We start from the raw sequence: 21465 nt of genomic DNA, 5'->3' as shown, positions 1-21465 counted from the left end.
TGAAGACTGGCTTCTGTGATGATGGGGTCCTCAGGAGGAGGCCGAGATGGATCATCCACTCGGGACTTCTGGCTGAAGATGGTTGCAAATGCTTCAGCCTTATCTTTTTCACTTACATGCTGGCTCCACCATCATTGAGGATGGGGATGTTTGAGGAGCCTCCTCCCATTAGTTGTTTAATTGTCCACCACCATTCACGTCTGGATGTGGCAGAGTTTTGATCTGATCTGTTGGTTGTGGGATCTGTCTGTAAGCATGCTGTTTAACATGCATGTAGTCCTGTGTTGTAGCTTCACCAACTTGGCACCTCAATTTTAGGCCTTCTGGCATGCTCTTCTACACTTCTCATTGAATCAGGGCTGGCCCCTGGCTCGATTGTACTGGTAGAGTGAAGGATATGCCAGACCATGATGTTAGATTGTGGTTGAATGCAATTCTGCTGCTGATGGTCCTCAGCGCCTCAAGAATGCCCAGTTTTGAACTGCTAGATCTGTTCTGAATCTATTCCATTTAGCACGATAGTTTGTGTCTCACAACATGATGGAGGGTGTCTTGAGTGTGAAGTTAGAACCTCGTTGCCACAAGGTCTGTGCAGTGATACCGTACTCCATGCTGTATATTTCATCATGTACAGCTGCATCTGTAACAGGTAGATTGCTGAGGACAAGGTTGAGAAGTTTTTCCCTTGTGTAGGTTTTCTGACTACTTGCTGCGAGCCCAGTCTGGCAGCCATGTCGCAGCTTGATCTGTAGTGATGCTACTGTGTCACTCTTAATGGACGTTGAATTCCCCATCCAGAGTACATTCCGTGCCTTCAGTGCTTCTAAGTGATGTCCAACATGCAGGAGTACTGATTCAGGGAGGATGATAGGTAATCAGCAAGAGGTTTCCTTGCCCACTTTTGATCTGATGCCATGAAACATTTGGCACCAAGTCTATATTGAAGACTCCTCTGGGTCTGCAAAATGATAGGACATACTCAGGGATGGTGATGGAGGAGTCTAAGAGGACACTGGCTGAAGGAATGAATCTTTGACTATTAGGCTATTGATTCAGATGTTGGTGAGGAGGACTTTGTAGGTTGTCTGGGCTGGACGTGCCTTTGTCATGTCTGGTTCCTAGGTCGATGTGTGTGGTCCGTATGGTTTTATTCTTGTAGTTTTTTGTAGCTGAGTGGGAGGGCAGTTGAGAGTCAACCACACTGCTGTAGGTCTGGAATCGCATATCGGCCAGACCGGGTAAGAACAGGTTTCTTTCCCTAGATGACATTAGTGAGCTTGGTGGATTTTTATGACACTCCGGTAGTTTCATGGTCACCATTACTGATAACTAGCTTTATATTCCTGATTTATTAATTGAATTCTAAATTCTCCAGCATGATGGGATTTGAATTAATGTGTCTGCATCATTGTCCAGGCCTCTGGATTATAAGTCCACTTACATAACCACTATGCTACTGTACTCACTGCAGCATGATTTTCATCCCCTCCGAGGTAGGGATTAACATTCCAATCTTTTATTACTTTCAGTATCTGTGCTCTAGCTTTTACTGATTTCTATACCTGTGCACCCAAATTCCTTTGCTCCCTCATAGTTCCTAGTCTCTCACCATTAAGAAAATATCCTGATTTATCCTTTCTTTGATCTGGAATCTGCACATGCTCATTTAAATGCAGAAGTTGCTGAGTTGCTGTAAGTGTAAGTTGCTTCTACATAGCGTGCAATGTTGAAGTCCCCCACCCCCCCCAAACTGCAATTAATTAGAAATCACTGAGCTGACAAAAACTTGTCCTTTTATGCCATTATTCTCGCTGTAAAAACCCTTGAAGATACACCTTGTTGAATGAGGTGTAACTGAGTCTTTAATGCATACTACACTCTTAATTACTACTTAAAAAAAAACCCTCTGACCCTGGAAAACCAATTTTATATTTTTGTCATAGTCAAGTAGCTCCATGTGGTACACGTTTTTATTTTTTTTTAGTGTTTAATATTTAAGCTTCTAAATTAATCCCATGGTGACACATTGAAACTGACTTTGGAAGAGGGAAATCGGTCACAGGAATCACTGTCTTTGTAGGCAGTTTTCTTCAAGGTCAGTGGCAAGCGCTGTCAATTCGCTGTTGGCTGTGAAATCCGAGCCATGATCAAAAACTGAGGCCTGAGTATATGAGGAAAACCATGTAGTAAGCTTTCCATGGATAGTCCTTCATATGTCTTTCCTGTATCATTGAAAGTGATATTGAACACTTTAGACACAGTTGTCTATTGAAGAGCAGCTAGGGGGTGGTAGGTAAATTTAAATTCAAAATTTAACCCCAGGTTATATTTTGGGTGTCTTATTTAAAATATTTGAATGAAGTTATAACATATAAAGCTGCAAAGCAAGAAAAGACCGTTAAAGCCACCTGACTCGCTTATTCCAGCAGACATTATACAGCTTGATCAGTTATGTTCCGTGACTCATTTTCTGAAAAACTGTTCTGAATGAATAAAATCAAAATGCATACGGAGCTGAAAGCTCTAATATATGTAACTTTGCGTAATATACAGCGATGCACCTCTTACACAATTTTTTACAATTACTTCGCTAGCTGGTGTTTTAGAATTTTTTTTTTTTTAGATCTGGTTTGGTTTTTATTCGGCATTTCAGTTGGTGATAGGTTAGTTTCATTCTGTTTAAATTTCACTCATTTAAACAGCTTAACAATTCGGTGTGCATGTTGCATCGTGGTCTCGTTAATTTTTATATCCTTGGCATATTGGCATATCTGAAAAGATTTTTACTGAAAGGACAATCTTGAAATAGAGAAATGATTTATGCATTGCTGTATATGTGATATTGTATATTAGCAGATTTTGTATCTATCTCACTGTGTAGATCCATTCAATATATAGTTTACCTTTTCCATTTTGATTCTTTCCATTTCATAGAGTCATAGAGAAATACAGCACTGAAACAGGCCCTTTGGCCCACTGAGTCTGCGCCGACCATCAACCACCCATTTAGTATAATCCTACATCAATCCCTTATCCCCTACCACATCCTCACCTTCCCTCAATTCTCCTACCACCTACCTACACTAGGGGCAATTTACAATGGCCAATTACCTATCAACCTGCAAGTCTTTGGCTGTAGGAGGAAACCAGAGCACTCGGCGGAAACCCACGCAGTCACAGGGAGAACTTGCAAACTCCGCACAGGCAGTACCCAGAGCCGAATCCGGGTCGCTGGAGCTGTGAGTGTGCGGTGCTAGCCACTGTGCCAGGAACTGTCTAACTGCAAACACCATATCAGTGGTTCCACTTTGCTTATGGAATTCAATGAGGCATAGCTAACAAATGCCTAAAGATCAAACTGGCTTCTCCTAAATCATATTAATATCTAAATTATATCTTCTGCTAATTAGAAGGGGAGAAACAGAAATAACAGGAAGGTCCTGCAATTCCTGTGTCATGTGGGAACTTCAGGACGCTTGAGATGCTCTAGGTGACCGTGTGTGCAGGAAGTGACTCCAGCTGCTAGAACTCAAACTCAGGGTTCTGAACTTGAGCGGCTGGAATCACTGCGGGGTATACAGGAGGCTGAAAATTTCCTGGATTGTATGTTCCAGGAGCTGGTCACACTACAGCCATAGAAAGCCATCCATTGACTGTCTTGAGCTATCTCGCAGGGTAGAAAGAGACGGGCAGTGCAGGAATCCTCAGGGCTCACTAACTGGTTTTCAGTAATGAATACCAGTGAGGGTAACAACACTTTGAAGGAGTGCTGACCAGAGCATGGCACTGTGGGACAAAGGGCTGCACAGAGGGGTGCAGTGGTTATAGGGGATAGACCATGGCAAATGTGTTTCTGTAATTGCCAGCATATGTCCCATATGGTATGTTGCCTCCCTGGTGCCAGTGTAAAGGTCATTACTGAGAGGTTGAAGAACATCCCATGAAAGAATTAAAAGCAGGTAGGGGAACAACCAGAAATCATTGTCTGTGTGGGAATCAATCACAAAGAAGGAAAATAGTTGATTTCCTCAGAGTATCAGGAACTAGGGTGGTAATTAAAAAGCAAGACTTCAAAGCTAGTAATCTCTGGATTACTCCCAGTGCTACATGCTAATTAAGTATAGAAATAGGATAAGACGGGTTAACACAAGGCTGGAGACATGGTGCAGAAGGAAGGCTTCAAATTCCAGGGGAATTAAGACCAGGTCTGGGGCAGGAGGGGACCGTTCAAGATGGACGGGTTGCACCTCAATGGAGATCAATTTCCTCATAGGTAGGTTAACTAGAGTGCAGAAGTGTTTAAATTAATTTGGCAGGGAGATGTGCACCAGGATAAAACAGTTGAGAGGAGAAACGCGGTGCACAGAGTCCTGGGAGACAGGAATAGCACTAGAATACAGAATAGTTCAGGAATAAAACAGCTGTAAAATGTGAGGCAGTCTGAGGTGGGTTTGGAGTGCATGTGTGTAAATATATGTAGAGTGGTAAAAAGGTCGGTGAGCTGCAGGCATAAGTTGCCATATGGTTTGTTATAGTGGCAAAAACAGACACTTGACTAAAAGAAGGGGGAAAATTGCGAACGTGATATTCCTGGCTGCAAAATATTCAGGAAAGATAGCAAAGGAAAAACGGAGGGTGGTGGTGGCAGTATTGACCAAATAAACAATTATCGTGCTGGAAAGGAATGATGTAGTTGTGGGGGTGGGAGGGGGGTGTGTGGTGGTGGTGGTGGGGTCGGGTGGGTCAAAGAATCTGGTTACAATTATTGAACATTAGAGGAACTACTGCGCTACCGGCTGTATATAATGGGCTGCCAAATAGTGGGAAGGAGAAAAGAAGCAAATTTGCAGGCAAATTACAGAAATAGGCAAAAATTATAGAGTCGTGATAATGGCATCAATTATCCTAATATAGAGAGGGATAGTAACAATAAAGGGCAAAGAGAAGGAGGAATTCCTGAGGTGTGTACAGGAGAACCTTTTTGATCTGTATTTGTAGCCCAACGAGGAAGGAAGCAGTGCTGGATTTAGTTCTGAGGAATGAGGAGGAACAAGAAGAGCACATTTCAGTCAGGGAGCAATTGGTGAACTGTGATCATAAAAGTTAGAACAGTTATGGAAGAGGACAAAGGATAGTTAAGCATAAAAATAATTAGAGTGTCTCTTGACAATGCAGAGCATGCAGCGCAGAGTGATTGCTGACGTCATAAGTGTGTCTGAACATTTGCCAGCTTGCCAGTATGAATCCCCATGTTGCCTCACCGCTCACTGCCGCGATCACTGCCTCAATTGCACTTCTTGTGCCTGTCCGCTCGCCGTTCCCTCCTGACTACTTGCCACTTAATCCGATTGCCTCCCCCCCCGACCGTTGGCAGTCCTCAAAGTAGAAAGGTCACCCAGTCCAGATAGATTTCATCCTAGGTTACTGAGGGAAGTAAGGATGGATATTGCAGAGACTGTGGCCACAATCTTTCAGTACTCTTGTTCAACCCTCATTCATGCACTCGTTACCTCTAGTCTTGACTATTCCAACACACTCCTGACTGGTCTCTCTCATTGTACCATCCGTAAACTTGAAGTTATCCAAAACTCTGCGGCCCGTGTCTTAACACGCACTGAGTTACGTTCCTCTGTCACCCCTGTGCTCGCTGGCCTATGCTGGTTCCCTGTCAAGCAGTCTTGATTTTAAAATTTTCTTCCTTGTTTTTAAATCCCTCCATGGCCTTGTCCCTCCCTATCTCTGTAATCTCCTCCAGCCCCACAGCCTCCCCCCCCCCCCCCCCCCCCCCCTCCCCCGAGATATCTGGGCTGCTCTAATTTTGGCTTCTTGTTCATCCCTAATTTTTATTGTTCCGTCATTGGTCACCATGCCTTCAGTTGCCTAGTCCCTAAGTTTCGGAATACCCTCCCTACACCTCTCCACCTCTCTATCTCACTTTCCTCATTTAGGACACTTCTTAAAACCTACTCTCTTCAAACAAGCTTTTTGGAGTGGGAAGACGAGAAGAAGTTGGATAGCCAGCTGAGAGAAATAGACTTGCAGGGCTACGGGGATCGAGTCAGGGAGTGGAACTGACTGCATAGCTCCGTGACGAGCTGGCATGGACTCGACGGACCAAATCGCCTTCTGTACTGTAAATGACTGTGACTCATCTGATGTGGTACATTATATGGCTCGGTGTCATATTTTGTTTTATAATGCTACTGTGAAGTGCCTTGGGATGTTTTATTATGTCAAAGGCCCTATATAAAATAATTTGTTTTAAAAAGGGAGAGGGATAACTTTCAAAAGGGAACTGGATAAATAACTGAAGGGAAAAAATTTACAGGACTAATGGGACTGAGCAGAGGATCGGGATCAATTGGATAGCTCTTTCAAAGAGACATGGGGGTGTGGTCGAATGGCCATGTTCTGTGCTGTATCATTCTATAATTCTAATTTTTAGGTGATTGTTTATTTCCTCCTGGAACAGGAAGAGAATGTTCGATGAAGATCCTGGCATGCGTCAGACAATCCAGCGATCATTTCCATCTGACTTTATTTGGCCCCGTTTGACTCCAGTCTTCTTAATGAGCTTCAGTGCCACTGCTCCACACAACACAACGGTAAGATACTCTGATCATACTGAAATGTGCTCTTGTTGGAAATACTTGATCAAACTGGTTGCTAGGGTGGATTAAATAGACATTTTGTGTATCTGTAATCTTGGTTTACAGTTCAGTTCAGACAGATGGTGTCACATTTGTCTCACAGTTTACAGGTGGACTCTCATCAGCTATATCCATTTAAAATTAAATCAGTAGTATGTCATTGGTAATTATTTTTAATACCTTCAATATGTTTTTCCCAAATTACTTTTCTTACTGTTCAACAATGTGCACTGGTATCATTAGATAAACCGCTGTGGGATATCTATTTATTGAAATCACATGTGGGAGCTGAATTAATATGAACAGTTGAAATAGCAAGGCCTTTGACATTGACAGAGGAACCCAGGACAATCGGCTGTGCTCAGTAACTCCTCCTTATTTATCTGCCTATCTATTATAGTTATAAGGTTAGGTTGAAAAAGCTGGGGTTGTTCTTAGAACAAAGGAGATTGAGGAGAGATTTAATAGAAGTGTACAAGATTATGACCGGCTTAGATAATTTAGACAAGGAAAAACTGTTCCCGTTAACAAATTTACAAGGACTAGGGGACACAGATTGAAAGCTTTGGGCAAAAGATGCAGGAGGGAATATGCAGAAGCACTTTTTTACGCAGCAGGTGGTAATGTCCTGGAGCTCGCTGCCCACAAGGGTGGTAGAAGTGGAGATCCCTTCAAGAGGAAGTTGGGTGGCGATCTAAGGGGAATAGACCTGCAGGGCTACGGAGATCAACTGGGGAGTAGGTCTGACTGCATAGTTCTGTGGAAAGCCGGTATGGACTCGATGGGCTGAATAGCCTCCTTTTGCACCTTAAATGACAGACTCTGCAGGATCAGTGCTATTTTTTGCAAAGAGTGACAAAACAGACAGAGCTTTAAAAAAAAGAGTATGAAAAGGATCTTGCAAGGCCTATCAAAATCAACACAAATTTTTACTATTGGGGGAGCAAGAGGGCGGTTTGTCCCCTTAAAAGTTGTTAACTGTGATATTGTCAGTGAAAATACGGAAATGGCGGGCATGTTCAATAGTTGCTTTGCATCAGTATTTACCATGGAGGAAGATGATAGCATGCCAGACATCCCAAGGAAACTAATAATGAATTGGGGGTGGGAACTCACCAAGATTAATGTAAGCAAAATGACAATAATAAAGAAAATAGTGGCACAAAACAGTGACAAATCCCCAAGACCAAATGGTTTCCATTCCAGGGTTTTCATGGAAATAGATGAACATTGCAAATGTCCTTACTATTATCTTTCAAAGTTCTCTTGATTCAGGATCCATTCCTTTAGATTGGAGAACTGTGCATGTACTCTGCTGTTTAAGAAAGGTGACAGAGGGAAACCAGGAAATTGTAGATCAGTTAGCCTGACATCTGTTGGAAAATTACAGGAGTCTATAGATAAGGGTAGAGTGACTGAACAGCTTGAAAGTTTTCAGCTGATCAGAGGGGTCATATTGATGAACCTGATTGAATTTTTTTGAAGTGATGACTAAAGTACTGGTGAGGGGAATGTTATTTATAGGGACTTCCAGAAGCCATTTGATAAAATCCCTCATAAAAGACAGTTAGCTAAAGTTGAAGCTTATGGAATTGAAGGGAAATTATTGACCTGATTAGGAAACTGACTGAGTGCCAGGAGACAGAGAGCAGGGAAAATGGGCAGGTACTCTAATTGGTTGGATGGGACCAGCGGTGTCGCACAAGGATATGTGTTTGGGCCTCAATTATTCACAGTTTTTATTAATGACTTTGATGATGGAATAGAAAGTCACATTCATGTTTGCTGATGACGCAGAGATAGGCGGCATTGTAAGCCATGTAATTCGAAACACAAAATTACAAAGAAATATTGACAAATTAAGTGAGTGGGCAAAACTGTCACAAATGGATTTCAGTGTAGGCAAATGTGAGGTCATCCACTTTGGAGCTTAATAGGATAGATCAGAATACTTAAGAAATGGTGAACAGCTAGAAACACTGAAGGTCCCAAGAGACCAGAGGGAGCATGTACACATTGTTAAAGTGTCATGGAGAGGTAGAGAAAATAATTAAAAAGGCCAATGGAATGCTGCCTTCATATCTAGAGGACTAGAATGCAAGGGGTGGAAGCTATACTACAGCTATACAAACCTCTGGTTAGATCACACCTGGAGTACTGTGAGCAGTTCTGGGCACCACACCTTAGGAAGAATGTATTGGCCTTGGAGGGAGTTCAGCGTAGCTTTACCAGAATGATACCTGGATTTGAACAGTTAAATTGTGTGGAGAGATTATACAAACTAAGGTTGTATAACCTGGAATTTAGAAGGTTAAGCAGTGATTTGATTGAAGTTTTCAAAATATTAAAGGGAACAGATAGGATGGAAAGAGAAACAATTTTCACTGTTTGGTGAGTCCAGGACCAGGGGCATAGTCTAAAAATTAGAACCAGACCTTTTATGAATGAAATTAGGAAAGACTTCTACACAAAAAGGTAGTAGAAGTTTGTAACTGTCTTCCACAAATGGTAATTGATACTAGGCCAATTGTTTTAAACTTGAGATTGATAAATTTGTTTACCAAAGGTATTAAAGGATATGGGGCAAAGGCGGGTACATGGAGTTAGGTCACAGATGAGCCATGATCTCATTGAATGGTGGAACAGGCTTGAAGAGGGTAAATGGCCTACTGCTGTTCCTATGTTCCTGTAATTTCTTGTGCAGAACAAAGTAAATTGTTTAACCCAGTTATATGCCAAGTCCTGGATTTGGTACTTTGAGGTAGCAGTAATAATTATATTTGCAAATAATTTATATAACTTTGGATAGGTAAACAATCACAGATGCTGGCTTGAATGTTGGTTGCTGGTTAAGTTTTAAAGAGCATGAATTCTGACAGAAATGATGGACTGAATGACATGGAATATTTTCAGCTATTGGGACCATTTATGGGTTCTTAAACGCGGCTGTCAGAGCAGTGCGCGTTCAGGGTCAGTTTTCTGGAAGGCAGTCGATTAGCATCTCTGGGTTCGCTGCCCAATTAGGGAAGGAGAGAGGGTTGAGGAGCAAGGAAGGCCAATTGTCTGGCAGCCATCGCAGTGTGCCACTGAGGCGAAAGCCTCAAAGGAGGGTGGAGCGAAATGGCTATGAGGGAAGTCTGAGGGAATCGACAGCATCTCTGCATCCCGAGCACTGTCTGTGAGAGCAGTCTCAAAGAACTGTTCTTGCGATGGCAAGCCTCTGCCTGCAGATGCCCACAGGTTTGCTGTTTGCACCATTAAACAGTCAGATTGCATCTTATTTTCATGCCGCTCTGACTTCCTGCCGTGCAGTCACCGTCTGAATAGCTGAAGTTCTGTGTAGCCAATGTTATACAATTAAAATTGAATTGCTTTTGGAAATTTGCTGCTAATTGCCCATTTAACAAGCCTAATTGGCTTCCTGCCACTGCTGGGTAGGTTGTCGTCACCGCACAGAAGCCGCCTCCGGGAAAAGCGTGAGGAGATGGGAACACATTGAGGAACTAGCATGACGTCGTTCTCCACTATTTTCCTGTCACCACCATTTCCAAGTCCCCCCTGCAGTTGTTTTCAATTTAAATTTCAGTAAGTTTTGCCAGAAAACTTCACTTAAAAATTACTAGCCTGAATGTCCATTGGCATAACTAGCAATTTGTGAATTACATTTTAGTGATAGGGATGTAGGGGATACATGTTAAAAAAAATATATATATAACAATTTACATGCATTGATTACTATGTACTAAACATAAATGCAATGGTTTATTATAGCTCAGTACTGTTATCTGTTTGCTAATTGTGCATGGCCAACCCATGGGATATCGAGTATTGAGTTTCCAACAAACCAATATATAATTTAAAGAACTTTTCACTTTTTTAAATTGCTAATCTAATGAGGCAGGCTATGTTTTTTGATCTTTCAGGTGAGACATTTTGTTTTGAAGAACCCATTAGATCGACCAGTCACAGTGCAGCTAATGCCAGTGTCTGACTATCCAAATCCCGAAGCTGCTTTAGGTCTACTGAAGAAATGGTAAGCAACATCTTTTCATTATAATTGTGGTGCAACTAGAAAAGCAGTTGATTTAATTGGGCTAGATTGTGCTGTTTGCTACTGCATTATTCTATGCTGTTCTCTGCTATTCATCCGTATAAGTCTATTTAACAGACTGAATAATATGAAATATAAAAATAACTGTTGCCATTTAAGTTTTACAGCCTAAAAACAAATTTATAGGGTGGAATCTTTTGAGTGCTGCGTGTTCCCGACGGCAGGCCCGGAAGTTGTCGTAACTTCCGCTTCCGCCGCAAATCCCGTTTTCCACACTATTTTGTATTTAAATTAGCCATGCGACACGTGGGATCACGCGGCGGGGCAGACTTTCATTGGTGGAACCCGCTGTCACTGCCCCAAGCACCATGATCGCCACAGATATAAAACATTCTGTGCTTGCAGCCTCAAGGATTAGCAGTCTTCCTTTCATGTAAGTATCTTCAGACTAACTTAAATTGAAACTTTTACTTAAAGCAAAATGTTTTTGTCTCCCTTATTTTGTGAAAGCCACCACCAACTTCACATCATTTATTTTAGCTGCAGCCAAAGTGAATCACGGGCAGGCAGCACCGCCCCACAGTCCGGTGATGCCTCCCTGCAGGTTCTCCTCCATACAGTCAGGGAAAGGCGGAAGGTCTTCTTCCCTGCAGATGGAGGGCGAAGACCCTCCTGCCTCACCAAGGTGGCCTGGATGGAGGTAGTGGAGATGGTCTCGGACCGTGGGGTAACTCATAGACCATGGGTGCAGTGCCGCAAGCGCATCAATGGCTTGCTCAGGTGGGCGAGGGTAAGTGGTCCTTGCAAAGCTGCTCCATTGTTTTCTTCCATGGCTCCGTGTCTTTAAGCCAGGGGGTACGCAAGGAATGCAGTGGAATGCATGAGCAGCCTTGGTGTCATTCACTAAATGATGTTGCGCCAAGATGAAGATTGACATTTTTTATGTAATTAGGTGTGTCATGGGAAAGCCAATGCAAAATGAGTGATCTTGATACATGTATGCAGTGGTTGTGATGCATCAGTTGCCATGTCATTAAATCGGCACTGTTTGCTGCAGGATAAATGAAGCCACAACCAGCGTGAGCATACTAGAACGGGTTCCTGACAAAAGGCTGCTGACCACGGCTGAGGAGGAGACGTCTGAGATCGCGAGAGGGCAGGGAGAGCGGCAATGGCGAGGCAAGAACCACAAGGCGTAAGGATGAAGAGTCATCTCTGCTCTTGCAGCCATAAATGGAAACTGATGGGATTGTGTGAACTCATGTGAAGCACATGCTTAAAGTGCCTCTGTTTGTGTCTCCACTGCAGGTGCCTGCATTCGAGTCATGGAATGTCATGTGGCCCAAGAATCCTCCTCTGGGGAGGAAGATGAAGCCAATGCCCCAGAGAATGCACCGTCACCTGCTTCTTCCACCTCCACCAGCGCAGATACATCCACACAGTCCGCAGGGGGTTTAAGATTAGAATCTGGTGTGCACGACACAGACAGCGGCTGAGGGAGCATGTGCCAGCCGGGTCACCTGACAATCAGAGGCCTGCTGGGGACCAGGCCCCTGATCAGCACCACGTTCATGATGATCTTCTGTTGCGATGAGAAGTCTGCTGGATGTGCAGTAAAGCCACGTGGAAAAGCTGTGTGAGATGCCTGAGGTCATGCATGGTTTTGCCCGTGCCATGGAGGAGTCCATGCAGGCCACGACATCTGCCATGTCCCAGGCATTTGAACGTATGGCTTCCTTAGTCGAGAGTCTGGCAAGCTCTGTGGTGCTTCTGGTTGAGCACTTGAGCTATATGCGATTTGACCGGCACTCCATTGCTGTTGCCATTGGCTCCATGCATCAGAGTCTAAGTGAGAGGAGGACAAGGAACCTAGGCCTCCCATCAGTTGACCCTTCCCCTCAGTGACAGGCAGGTGCCATCACGCACACAGATGAAGGAGGAACGTTTGCCAGCTGGCCTGCGGCCTTCCTCTCAGGGCATCCCCAGGGAAAGCGGTATCTCTTCCTCCCTGCTGACATTGACCCCCTTACCTTCAGCAGGCAAGCACATGGGGGATATTCAAGCAGCATTGCTGCAGATCCCCAGTAGGATGGAACCATCAAGGCCCCGTTCCTCCAGAGGGTGCCTGCCATGGCCATCCACAGCAACATTGCAGTGCACTGAGCAGACTGCCTCCTCCTCCGCTGCTAATGTCAGGGTAACACCTAGACATAGTGGTAGAGAAAGGAAATAGAGTTTTGAGCATGAAGGTGGCACGGGTGATGTGCAAGTTGTGATAGTTGAAAAGATTTATTAATATATTTTTATTTCATGCAAAATTTGATCCACTCTTGGTAATGTTGTTCTTGGTTACAGATGGATACAAAGATGTTTTTCTGCAGCCTATGGCACAAATGCATTGATCTTTACAAAGCTTCTCAGGAAATGTCCAGTGCCCATATCTCATTGGTTTTTGAGCCTTCACTCTTCAATGATGGCTGTTTTTCTATTATTAACTTTGTTCAATACTGTCATGCCTTACTTTTGTTTTCAGCGGTTATAACTTAATCCCTCTTGCACTGGTGTGTAGTCCATAGATGATCCAAATGCCAATCACATGAAAATGCAGCAACGCTTCGTTAAGATTGCAGAGATGAATAAGACCTCATGCAGAAGTGAATTTCTGTGGGGGATTGCTGTGTTTCTGCTCCCAATGTTCCTTGATGATAACGACGTATTTCTGGATGAAGCATACATAAATTAGGTTTTCCCTCATGGCCCTCATATCGATGACTGCATCATTGTCATTGTCGTCCTCCTCATCCTCTTCATAGTCATCCTGATCTGAGGAGAACTGGTGTTCCTCCTGTTCCTCCGCCTGCAGAATGTTGCCGCATCTAATAACAAGGTTGTGCAAGGCACGACAGACAACCATGATTCTGTGACGTGTACTGAAGAGCCCCTCCAGACCGGTCAAGGCAACGAATCACATTTTCAGCAGGTCAATGATGTGTTCAATGATGGATCTGGTTTGTGAGCAGCATTGTACCTCTCCAGCAGTGCTTTGGGGATGTCGTACTGGTGTCATCAACCATGTCACCCAGGATCCAGCCATCCAGTTCGGCTGGTTCCTTGAAAGCTGCTGGCAGCTGGGAGTTCCTCAAAATGTATGAGTCATGATAACTCCTTAGGAAACATGCGCAAACGTGCATGATTCTTCCTCTGTGGTGGCAAACCTGTTGCACATTTAAAGAGTGGAAGCCTTTGTGATTGACAAAGTCAGCCGGCTGGTCCCAGGCACTCTAATAGCCACATGAGTACAGTCAATCACCCCTTGTACTCTAGGGAACCTAGCAATGGTGCCGAAGGCCGCAGACCTTGCTACCTGTCTGTCCACGTCTACAGGTAAGTAGATGAAATCATTCGCACATTGAAAAAGGGCATCGGTCACCTCTTTGCACCTGTGGGGCGCAGACTGCGAGATGACACATATGTCGCCCACGTATCCCTGGAAGGAGTCACTGGGGGAAAAAAATTGAACACAGCAGTCACCTTGAGGACAACTGACATGAGATTCCCACAGAAGCCAAGCGGTTGCAGGTCATGCTGCAGGATCCTACAAATTTCTGTGATCATTTCACGTGACATCCTGAGCTGTCTCTGGCATTATCTCTCTGACATTTGAAGGTAATTTGTCCTTGTCCTGAGGATGTAAGGACATGCCAGTGCCCACCTTTGATGAGGCCGTTCCTGGATGTTGTCATTCTGAGCATTCTCACTTTCCTGTTCTGCCTGTTGCTGGTGCTCAGGCATCATGCATTGAGGGAAAAGAGCCCTCCTTAGACACTCTCTTTGCTCTTCTTCCCATGGTACTAGACAAATTGGGTGTATGAGACCCATGTCACTGTGGCTTTTCTGAACAATAAATATGCAAGGTGTGGCGATTCAACCCTCTGACATCAGAGATAATCTGAAACATCGAGATAATGAACAGCTCCCTTTATAGGGTCTTCAAATTGCAGCCTGTTAGAAGGCACACCCACTGTCGTTTGCCTCCTCCCACTCTCCTTGCTGCCCTTGCATGTCCACGTGGTTTCCATTATCATTGGAAAAAATGGTATGTGTGGAATTCAGGGCAAGTCTCCTTGCCTTCCAACCTCCTGCAGCCTTCCAGCTTAAACCCATCACCCTTGACCCCACTCAATGTTAGTTACCTTTCCTTCCATTACTGTGCATAGTGTAATCATCAGTGTATTCATGCCATCCCTCTCCCCGTTCCCACGCCTGTTACTATTGACATGCTGACTCTTACCCTTGAACCTCCTCATATGGAACTGACCATTGTTGCCAAGTCCTGTTCCCTTTCTTATCAAGCTGTCGAATATCCACCCATTAGCCTTGACCTTCCTGCACCCCCCCCACCCCCGTTGACTGTGACCGTTCTGTCTGCTAGCCAGTACCCTCAATTTTCCCCACAGCTCCCCAACATTGACAGCATTCATCCCTCCCTTTAGCCCCTTGCCAAATATCTTCACACATTACTGATCTAATCCACCCATCACCCCTGCAGCCTACAACATGCATCTTCACCATCAACATCAATGCTGGATGCTCCACTCCACCCTCCCCTGCTCCTCCTTGCACCCGACCACCCCACCCTTCCCTCCCCAACTACCCTCCCCCTCCATGTTGCCCCCGCCTATGCCTTCGCCGCCATCCCCTGAGATGATTCACCCTTGCTGGTGCCAAGCCTGGAGGCAAATATCCGTTCCAATACTGGCCTGGAGGGAAACATCCATTCCAGTGCTGGTGTTAGTTTAGTGCATGAGTTAAAGCGAGAAGAGCACAGACCTGAGACTCAACTGCACAAATCTGACTGCTGCACACCACTTTGAAATATTGGTGAACGGAGTGGCACGGGCAAGATGGTGGCATAGTGGTAATATCACTGAATTAGTAATCCAGAGGCTCAGGTCAGTGCCCTGGGGACACGGGTTCAAATCCCACCACGGTAGCTGGTGGAATTTAAGTTCAATTAATTAATTTCAATTTTTAAAAAAAAGTTCTGGAATTGAAAGCTAGTCTCAGTAATGGTACCGTGAAACTATCGTTGATTGTCATAAAAAGCCATCTGGTTCACTAATGTCCTTTAGGGGAGGAAATCTGCCATCCTTACCTGGTCTGGCCTACATATGACTCGACCCACAACAATGTGATTGACTCTTAACTGCCCTCTGAAATGGCCTAATCCACTTGGCTGTCAAGGGCAATTAGAGATAGGCAGCAAATGCTGACCTTGCCAGTGATGCCCACATCCCATGAAAGAATAAAATAAAAAGTGCTTGCCGTTGACTTAATCTGGTAGGTAGGACTAAAACGTTAACTCAGCTTCTCTCTCCACAGATGCTGCCAGACCTGCTAAGTATTTCCTGCATTTCTTGTTTTTATTTCAGATTTCCAGCATCTGCAGTATTTTGCTTTTATTTTAGGACTAAATGATAACTGTATATTGTAATAAGTATTGATATTTAAATGAACGCAAAGCTGCAATCCGCCACCGTGCCGGAAAAACCCCGGAATGCCGCAAACCCGCTGCTGACTTAATTCCTCTAAAACAAAAATTCCGCTGTCGAAAATCCAAAATATCACCTCGCAAACCACCAAATCTGCTGCAGTGGACAACATAAAATTCCCCCACAGTTTGAGTGTCAAAGTTCTCATCTTTCTGTGGTTTTGTCTCCTAGAAGTTTGGGCTGTTTGCCCTGTAGCCCCTCTCACAAAGGCTATTCATAACTGTACCACATGCTTGGGCAGTAAGTGTTGTGTAACATCATAGCCAAGCTGATATCTACATACCTACTTTCCAGCAGGGGTCACTGGATGATCAAGAGCAGAAACCTTGGTCGCTTAACCCTTTTCATCCCTCCCCCAACCCACTTAAGATAATTTGTGGGACTCCTGTTGCCACATGACTGAGATTAGCCCACTCTGCACTTACTGGTAACCAAGCCTGAGACCTGCTCTCAGTGATTCAGCTCCATGCTGAGCTCTCAGGATTTGATGCTTGCCTTTAACTAAAATTTGAAGCTACCTTGACCCATTTTTTGAGCCAGTTTGAGTAATGTGGCAAAACCAATGCCTGTAGTGGAGAGTGGTTTTTACTGGTATCCTTAAGTGGCATGTTGTAGTTTATGAACTTTAAAAAAAAATATTTTGTGGGATGTGGACGTCACTGACTAGTCCAGTATTTAATGCCAATCCTTAATTGCCCTTGAACTGAATGGCTTGCTAGGCCATTTCAGAGAGCATTTAAGAGTCAACCACTTTGCTGTGGATCTGTAGTCACATGTAGGCCAGACCAGGTAAGGATAGCAGATTTATTTCCCTAAAGGGCATTAGTGAACCAGATGAGCTTTTACAACAATCAACAATGGTTTCATTGTCACCATTAGACTATCTTTTAATTCCAGATTTATTAATTGAATCTAAATTTCACCATCTGCCATGGTGGGGTTCGAACCCATGTCCCAGAGCATAGGGACAGTTCTGGGCACCACACTATAGGAAGGATGTGATTGCACTGGAGAGGGTGTAGAGGAGAGTCACCAGGATGTTGCCTGGGCTGGAACGTTTCAGCATTGAAGAGGGCCTGAAAAGGCTAGGGTTGTTTTCCTTAGAGCAGAGAAGACTGAGGGGGGACCTGATTGAGGTATACAGAATTATGAGGGCCATTGATAGGTTAGATAGCAAGAAACTTTTTCCCATAGCGGAGGGGTCACTAGCCAAGGGGCATAGATTTAAGGTAAGGGGCAGGAGGTATAGAGGGGATTTGAGGAAAAAGATGTTCACCCAGAGGGTGGTTGAAATCTGGAACGCACTGTCTGAAGAGGTGGTAGAGTCAGGAACCTTCACAACAGTTGAGAAGTATTTAGATGAGCACTTGAAATGCCATAGCAAACGAGGCTACAGGTCAAGTGCTGGAAAATGGGATTAGAATAGTTAGGTGCTTGATGGTCGGCACAGACACGGTGGGCTGAAGGGCCTGTTTCTGTGCTGTATAACACACTGATTCTATTAGCCTGGGCTCTGGATTACTAGTCCAGTGACATTACCACTGCCTCCCCCTTGATTGCCAGTAATATTGTGAGAATGTGGATAATAAGAGAAACAGAATTTCCAATTACTTTACACGAGACTGTAATTACAAGTAAAGGCATGCAAAGGAAACCCGACCCGAGCCTGAATGCTGGACCCGGAAGCCCGACCAGAACCAAACCATGTTGGGACCTGTCGGGGTCGGGTTGGGTGGCAGGCCTTTTCATCAGTACATGGGTAAAGGCCTGCTCCCCGACGGAATCCGACGATGTGTCGGGTTCGGGTGCGATTGGGTCAGGCTCCTGGGTCCAACATTCGGACTTGGGTTGGGTTTCCTTTGCACACCTTTAATTGCAAGTTATGTTTGCAGTAGTTTTATTTGGGTCTGGCAGTTAATTCAGTTCTTTAATTTTTTAAAAGGTACAAACTAAGAAGCCAAAGCATTAGTGTCACAGCAAACGAATTTAGGCTGGTAAAGCCCCCTGACAGTAAGGCAAGTTCAATTCCATATGTTTTTCTAATACATGCTGTGTTAAATACAGAATGGTGTTGCACAGTGTTATAATTAAGTGTATGAAACTTTGATTTTAACTTTCATCTTTTCAGTATTAAATTTAAGCTACCTCCTCCTAAAAAGAAGTTGTGGATGAAGGCTCCATGATCTAAAACTGGTTCCGATAAGTGGACGTGACTAAATGGCCTGAAATTTACGATGAGAATAACAATGAGGCTATCGGTGTTCACCATTATAATTGAGGAAATCTGACAGCAACTTCTTGAGTACGTACACGCATGCGCAGTTAAACGCAGAAGTTGCTGTCAGAGATACCCGGCTGTACCACATGGTATGCTGTTGCATTCCTTGTGATGGACTCGGCACTGAAATGACTGCAATGGCATGAACTTGTATTTGCCCGCTAGTACTGTACTACAAGCAGCTGATGAAGTTGGGGCTGATGCATTCCGGAGTAAGCTAGGTTTCAACGGCATGATAAAAGATCATTGCTGCTAAACAACCTCTCTAGCCCTGAAAAATTAATTTTACAATGTGGACTCTCATTCCATCAGAAGAAAATTAGTGTCAGAAATTTTAATTTTATTTTTACTTCTGATAGGTAATAGAAATGGAAAGTTAACCCTGTTTCCCTTTCCACAGATTCTGCCTCACTTGAGTATTTCCAGCATTTTCTGTTTTTATTTCAAAAGTGTTTACCTTTTCTGCCTGTCTCTATCTCTCCTTAATCCTATCTGTATTTTCCAATTTTTATTTCCCTTTTTGTACACCATTTAAATGTAATTTGTATTTCCTGTTTTATACCTCCTGTTTGGGGTTCAGTGAGGATACTGCAATCTGATTAGTTGAGTCTCTTAGTTGCTTGTGCACTTCACATGCCACAGATTCCCTGTAGAGGGCACCGCATTGGAAAAGATGCTGGATTGGAGGAAATCTCTGCTGACTAGTGTGCAAAAAGTCTGTGGGCAGCTGTCGGAGAGGTGAACAGCAAGCACTGTTCCTTCAATGCTGAGAGCAAAATCCAGGCCAATGATTTATCCTCCAATTTTCTTTCCCTCCCTGTGGCGAGACAGCTGTTTTCTGTTTCCCTTTTTTTTCCTCCTCACTTGATAGTTAATGAGAGGCCTGAAGTGCATGGGAATCACCAGTGTGAACCCATAATCAGTTAAAATGCCACAGCAAGTTTTTCTTTTTGACTATAATTTAGCATTTTCTAAGTTGTACGATACAAGTGACTGACAACTCAGACCTCTGCTATGACCATTTTGACTAGCATGCTAATGTGCTTAAGTGAAGCAAAATCTTGCATCTTGGTATGGGAAAAAATAATTTTGTGATGTTTCTAATGAAATAGAATACAAAGAGTTGCAAACAGATGGAATTGGACAACAGGCCGTGTGCTGGGGTTCTTCAGTTGACTTTACAGCCTTATGAAATGAGGAAGATTGGTGTTGAGTTCACACCAGTAAGGCACAGTCTAGTGACATCGCTCATAGTGATAAGGTAAAATTCATCCTTTTTAAGAAAAAAAACTGCGAATACCTCATTTTCAGTGAATTACTGCAGATGCTTTCAGTATCCACTGTGATATGATTAACACCATAATGTAAAGCCAATCTGTTTGGAACATGTTATGATGTGGGTAAGTTTGTTTTGTGATTTATCAATTGGAGACCCATACAATGTCTTGTAGAGTTGTGTTGTATCAGCAATGCTAGAGTTATGTAGCTGGTAGATTAACTGAGTGGAAATACATATTTTCTTTTCGCCCTACCATTTCTTGAGTTAACATGACACCTTGTGCTAATTCCTGAATTAAATAATAGTTTTTAGTGTTTCTGTTTGTAAGGTGCTCCTGTTAAGCGCAAGTCTGCTTTTCAAAAAATGGATTCAAAGCTGTTGCGTACATAAGATTATGCTATTTCTTTTTAAAGAAACAACCTTACTATACTCGATGTGCTGACTGTGGAGGGCTTTGGGGCTGATGAGGTGCTGAAAGTGGGAGGAAAGCTGCCTGGAGCAGTGGGCTCACTTCGATTTAAAGTGCCGGAATCCACACTCATGGAATGTAGAGGCAGTAGGTATCTAAAACAAAATGTTAAAACTAGTTTTAATTAAGCAGAGCCAAATTGACATCATTTATTATTCAGTTGCTAAATTACTGATGGCATAAAAGTTGCCTTTTTGAATCCGTTAGGCTGTTTTGGTTTCCTACGTTACAAGTGTAAGTCAACAGTGAAACTTGTGTAGTTTAAGTCAAAGTTCTCTGAAATATTCTAATTTTTTTTCATAAACCAAGCAGCATTTGTTCTAAATTGTTTCAAGTTGCAGTCATGCTTTATTCAATCTTGGTAATCTCCATGTCTTAGAGTGATGGCTCTGTTTACCTTCTGCTGGTTGACATTGTATTTTGGAGGTTAAAACAGTGAGGAAGTCTGCATAATTGTCAGTGTTTACATGGTGTGTGTCAGTGTTTGCTGAATGTTGACCACACAGGAAAACTTGAAATCTGCTGGTTTCGCTGCTTCCTAACAGTGATTTCTGTGAAAGACTGGATGAAAGATCAGAGGGAGTTACCTAGTTTCCTTCATAAATGAGCCACCCATCATCTATTATGATGTGACATTGGCAACAAGTGCGAGGGAAAGAAATCCGCGATCTAGACCAGTATATAATTGGATAACTATATCAACAAGCATAGGTCCGATGGATTGAATGGCCTCCACTTGTGCTATCTTTCTGATTCTAGGTCTCTAGAATGGTACCTGAACCCATAATCTTCTGACTCAGAGGTGAGATGCTACCACCGAGCGTCAGCTAACACCCTGAGGACTCAGATGCTAATTTCATAGACCTAGGCTATCAAAGAAGGTTGATGGGCATATACTAGGAGATGCTTGGTGCACTGGGCAGCCTTATAGCGAGCTTTCTGACAATGTCAAAGAGTAAGGAGCAGTTCTGCTCTAACTTTATATTGAGGCTTTTTGTAGAGCACAGAGACTTTTCTATTCAACATGGACCATCAATGCACCCACAGTCATTTAGCATCTTCTGACAAATCAAACAGATGCCATGGAAACTCCGATTGCCATTTTGGCTTTGGGGACCAGTGTTGACATGAGCTTCCAGAGTGTCATTTGGTGGTGTTTGACAAAGATCTGAGATTACTGTAGTTA

General features: G+C 43.6%; 1 protein-coding gene across 1 annotated transcript in view; it reads left to right on the top strand.

Annotated features, from left to right (window-relative positions):
• tmem131l (transmembrane 131 like) overlaps positions 1 to 21465 on the top strand; it is a 210237-nt gene that overhangs the window by 148665 nt on the left and 40107 nt on the right. Inside the window, exons 17-21 of the mRNA XM_068040695.1 lie at positions 6473 to 6605; positions 10574 to 10683; positions 18196 to 18268; positions 19644 to 19792; positions 20224 to 20366. Of these exons, the coding sequence (XP_067896796.1) occupies positions 6473 to 6605; positions 10574 to 10683; positions 18196 to 18268; positions 19644 to 19792; positions 20224 to 20366 (608 nt within the window). The remainder of the gene's footprint in view (positions 1 to 6472; positions 6606 to 10573; positions 10684 to 18195; positions 18269 to 19643; positions 19793 to 20223; positions 20367 to 21465) is intronic.

The sequence above is a fragment of the Heterodontus francisci genome, chromosome 1, assembly GCF_036365525.1.
Source record: "Heterodontus francisci isolate sHetFra1 chromosome 1, sHetFra1.hap1, whole genome shotgun sequence".
Taxonomy (NCBI): domain Eukaryota; kingdom Metazoa; phylum Chordata; class Chondrichthyes; order Heterodontiformes; family Heterodontidae; genus Heterodontus; species Heterodontus francisci.
Note: the sequence above shows the minus strand (reverse complement) of the source record. Positions and strands in the feature narration are given on the sequence as shown.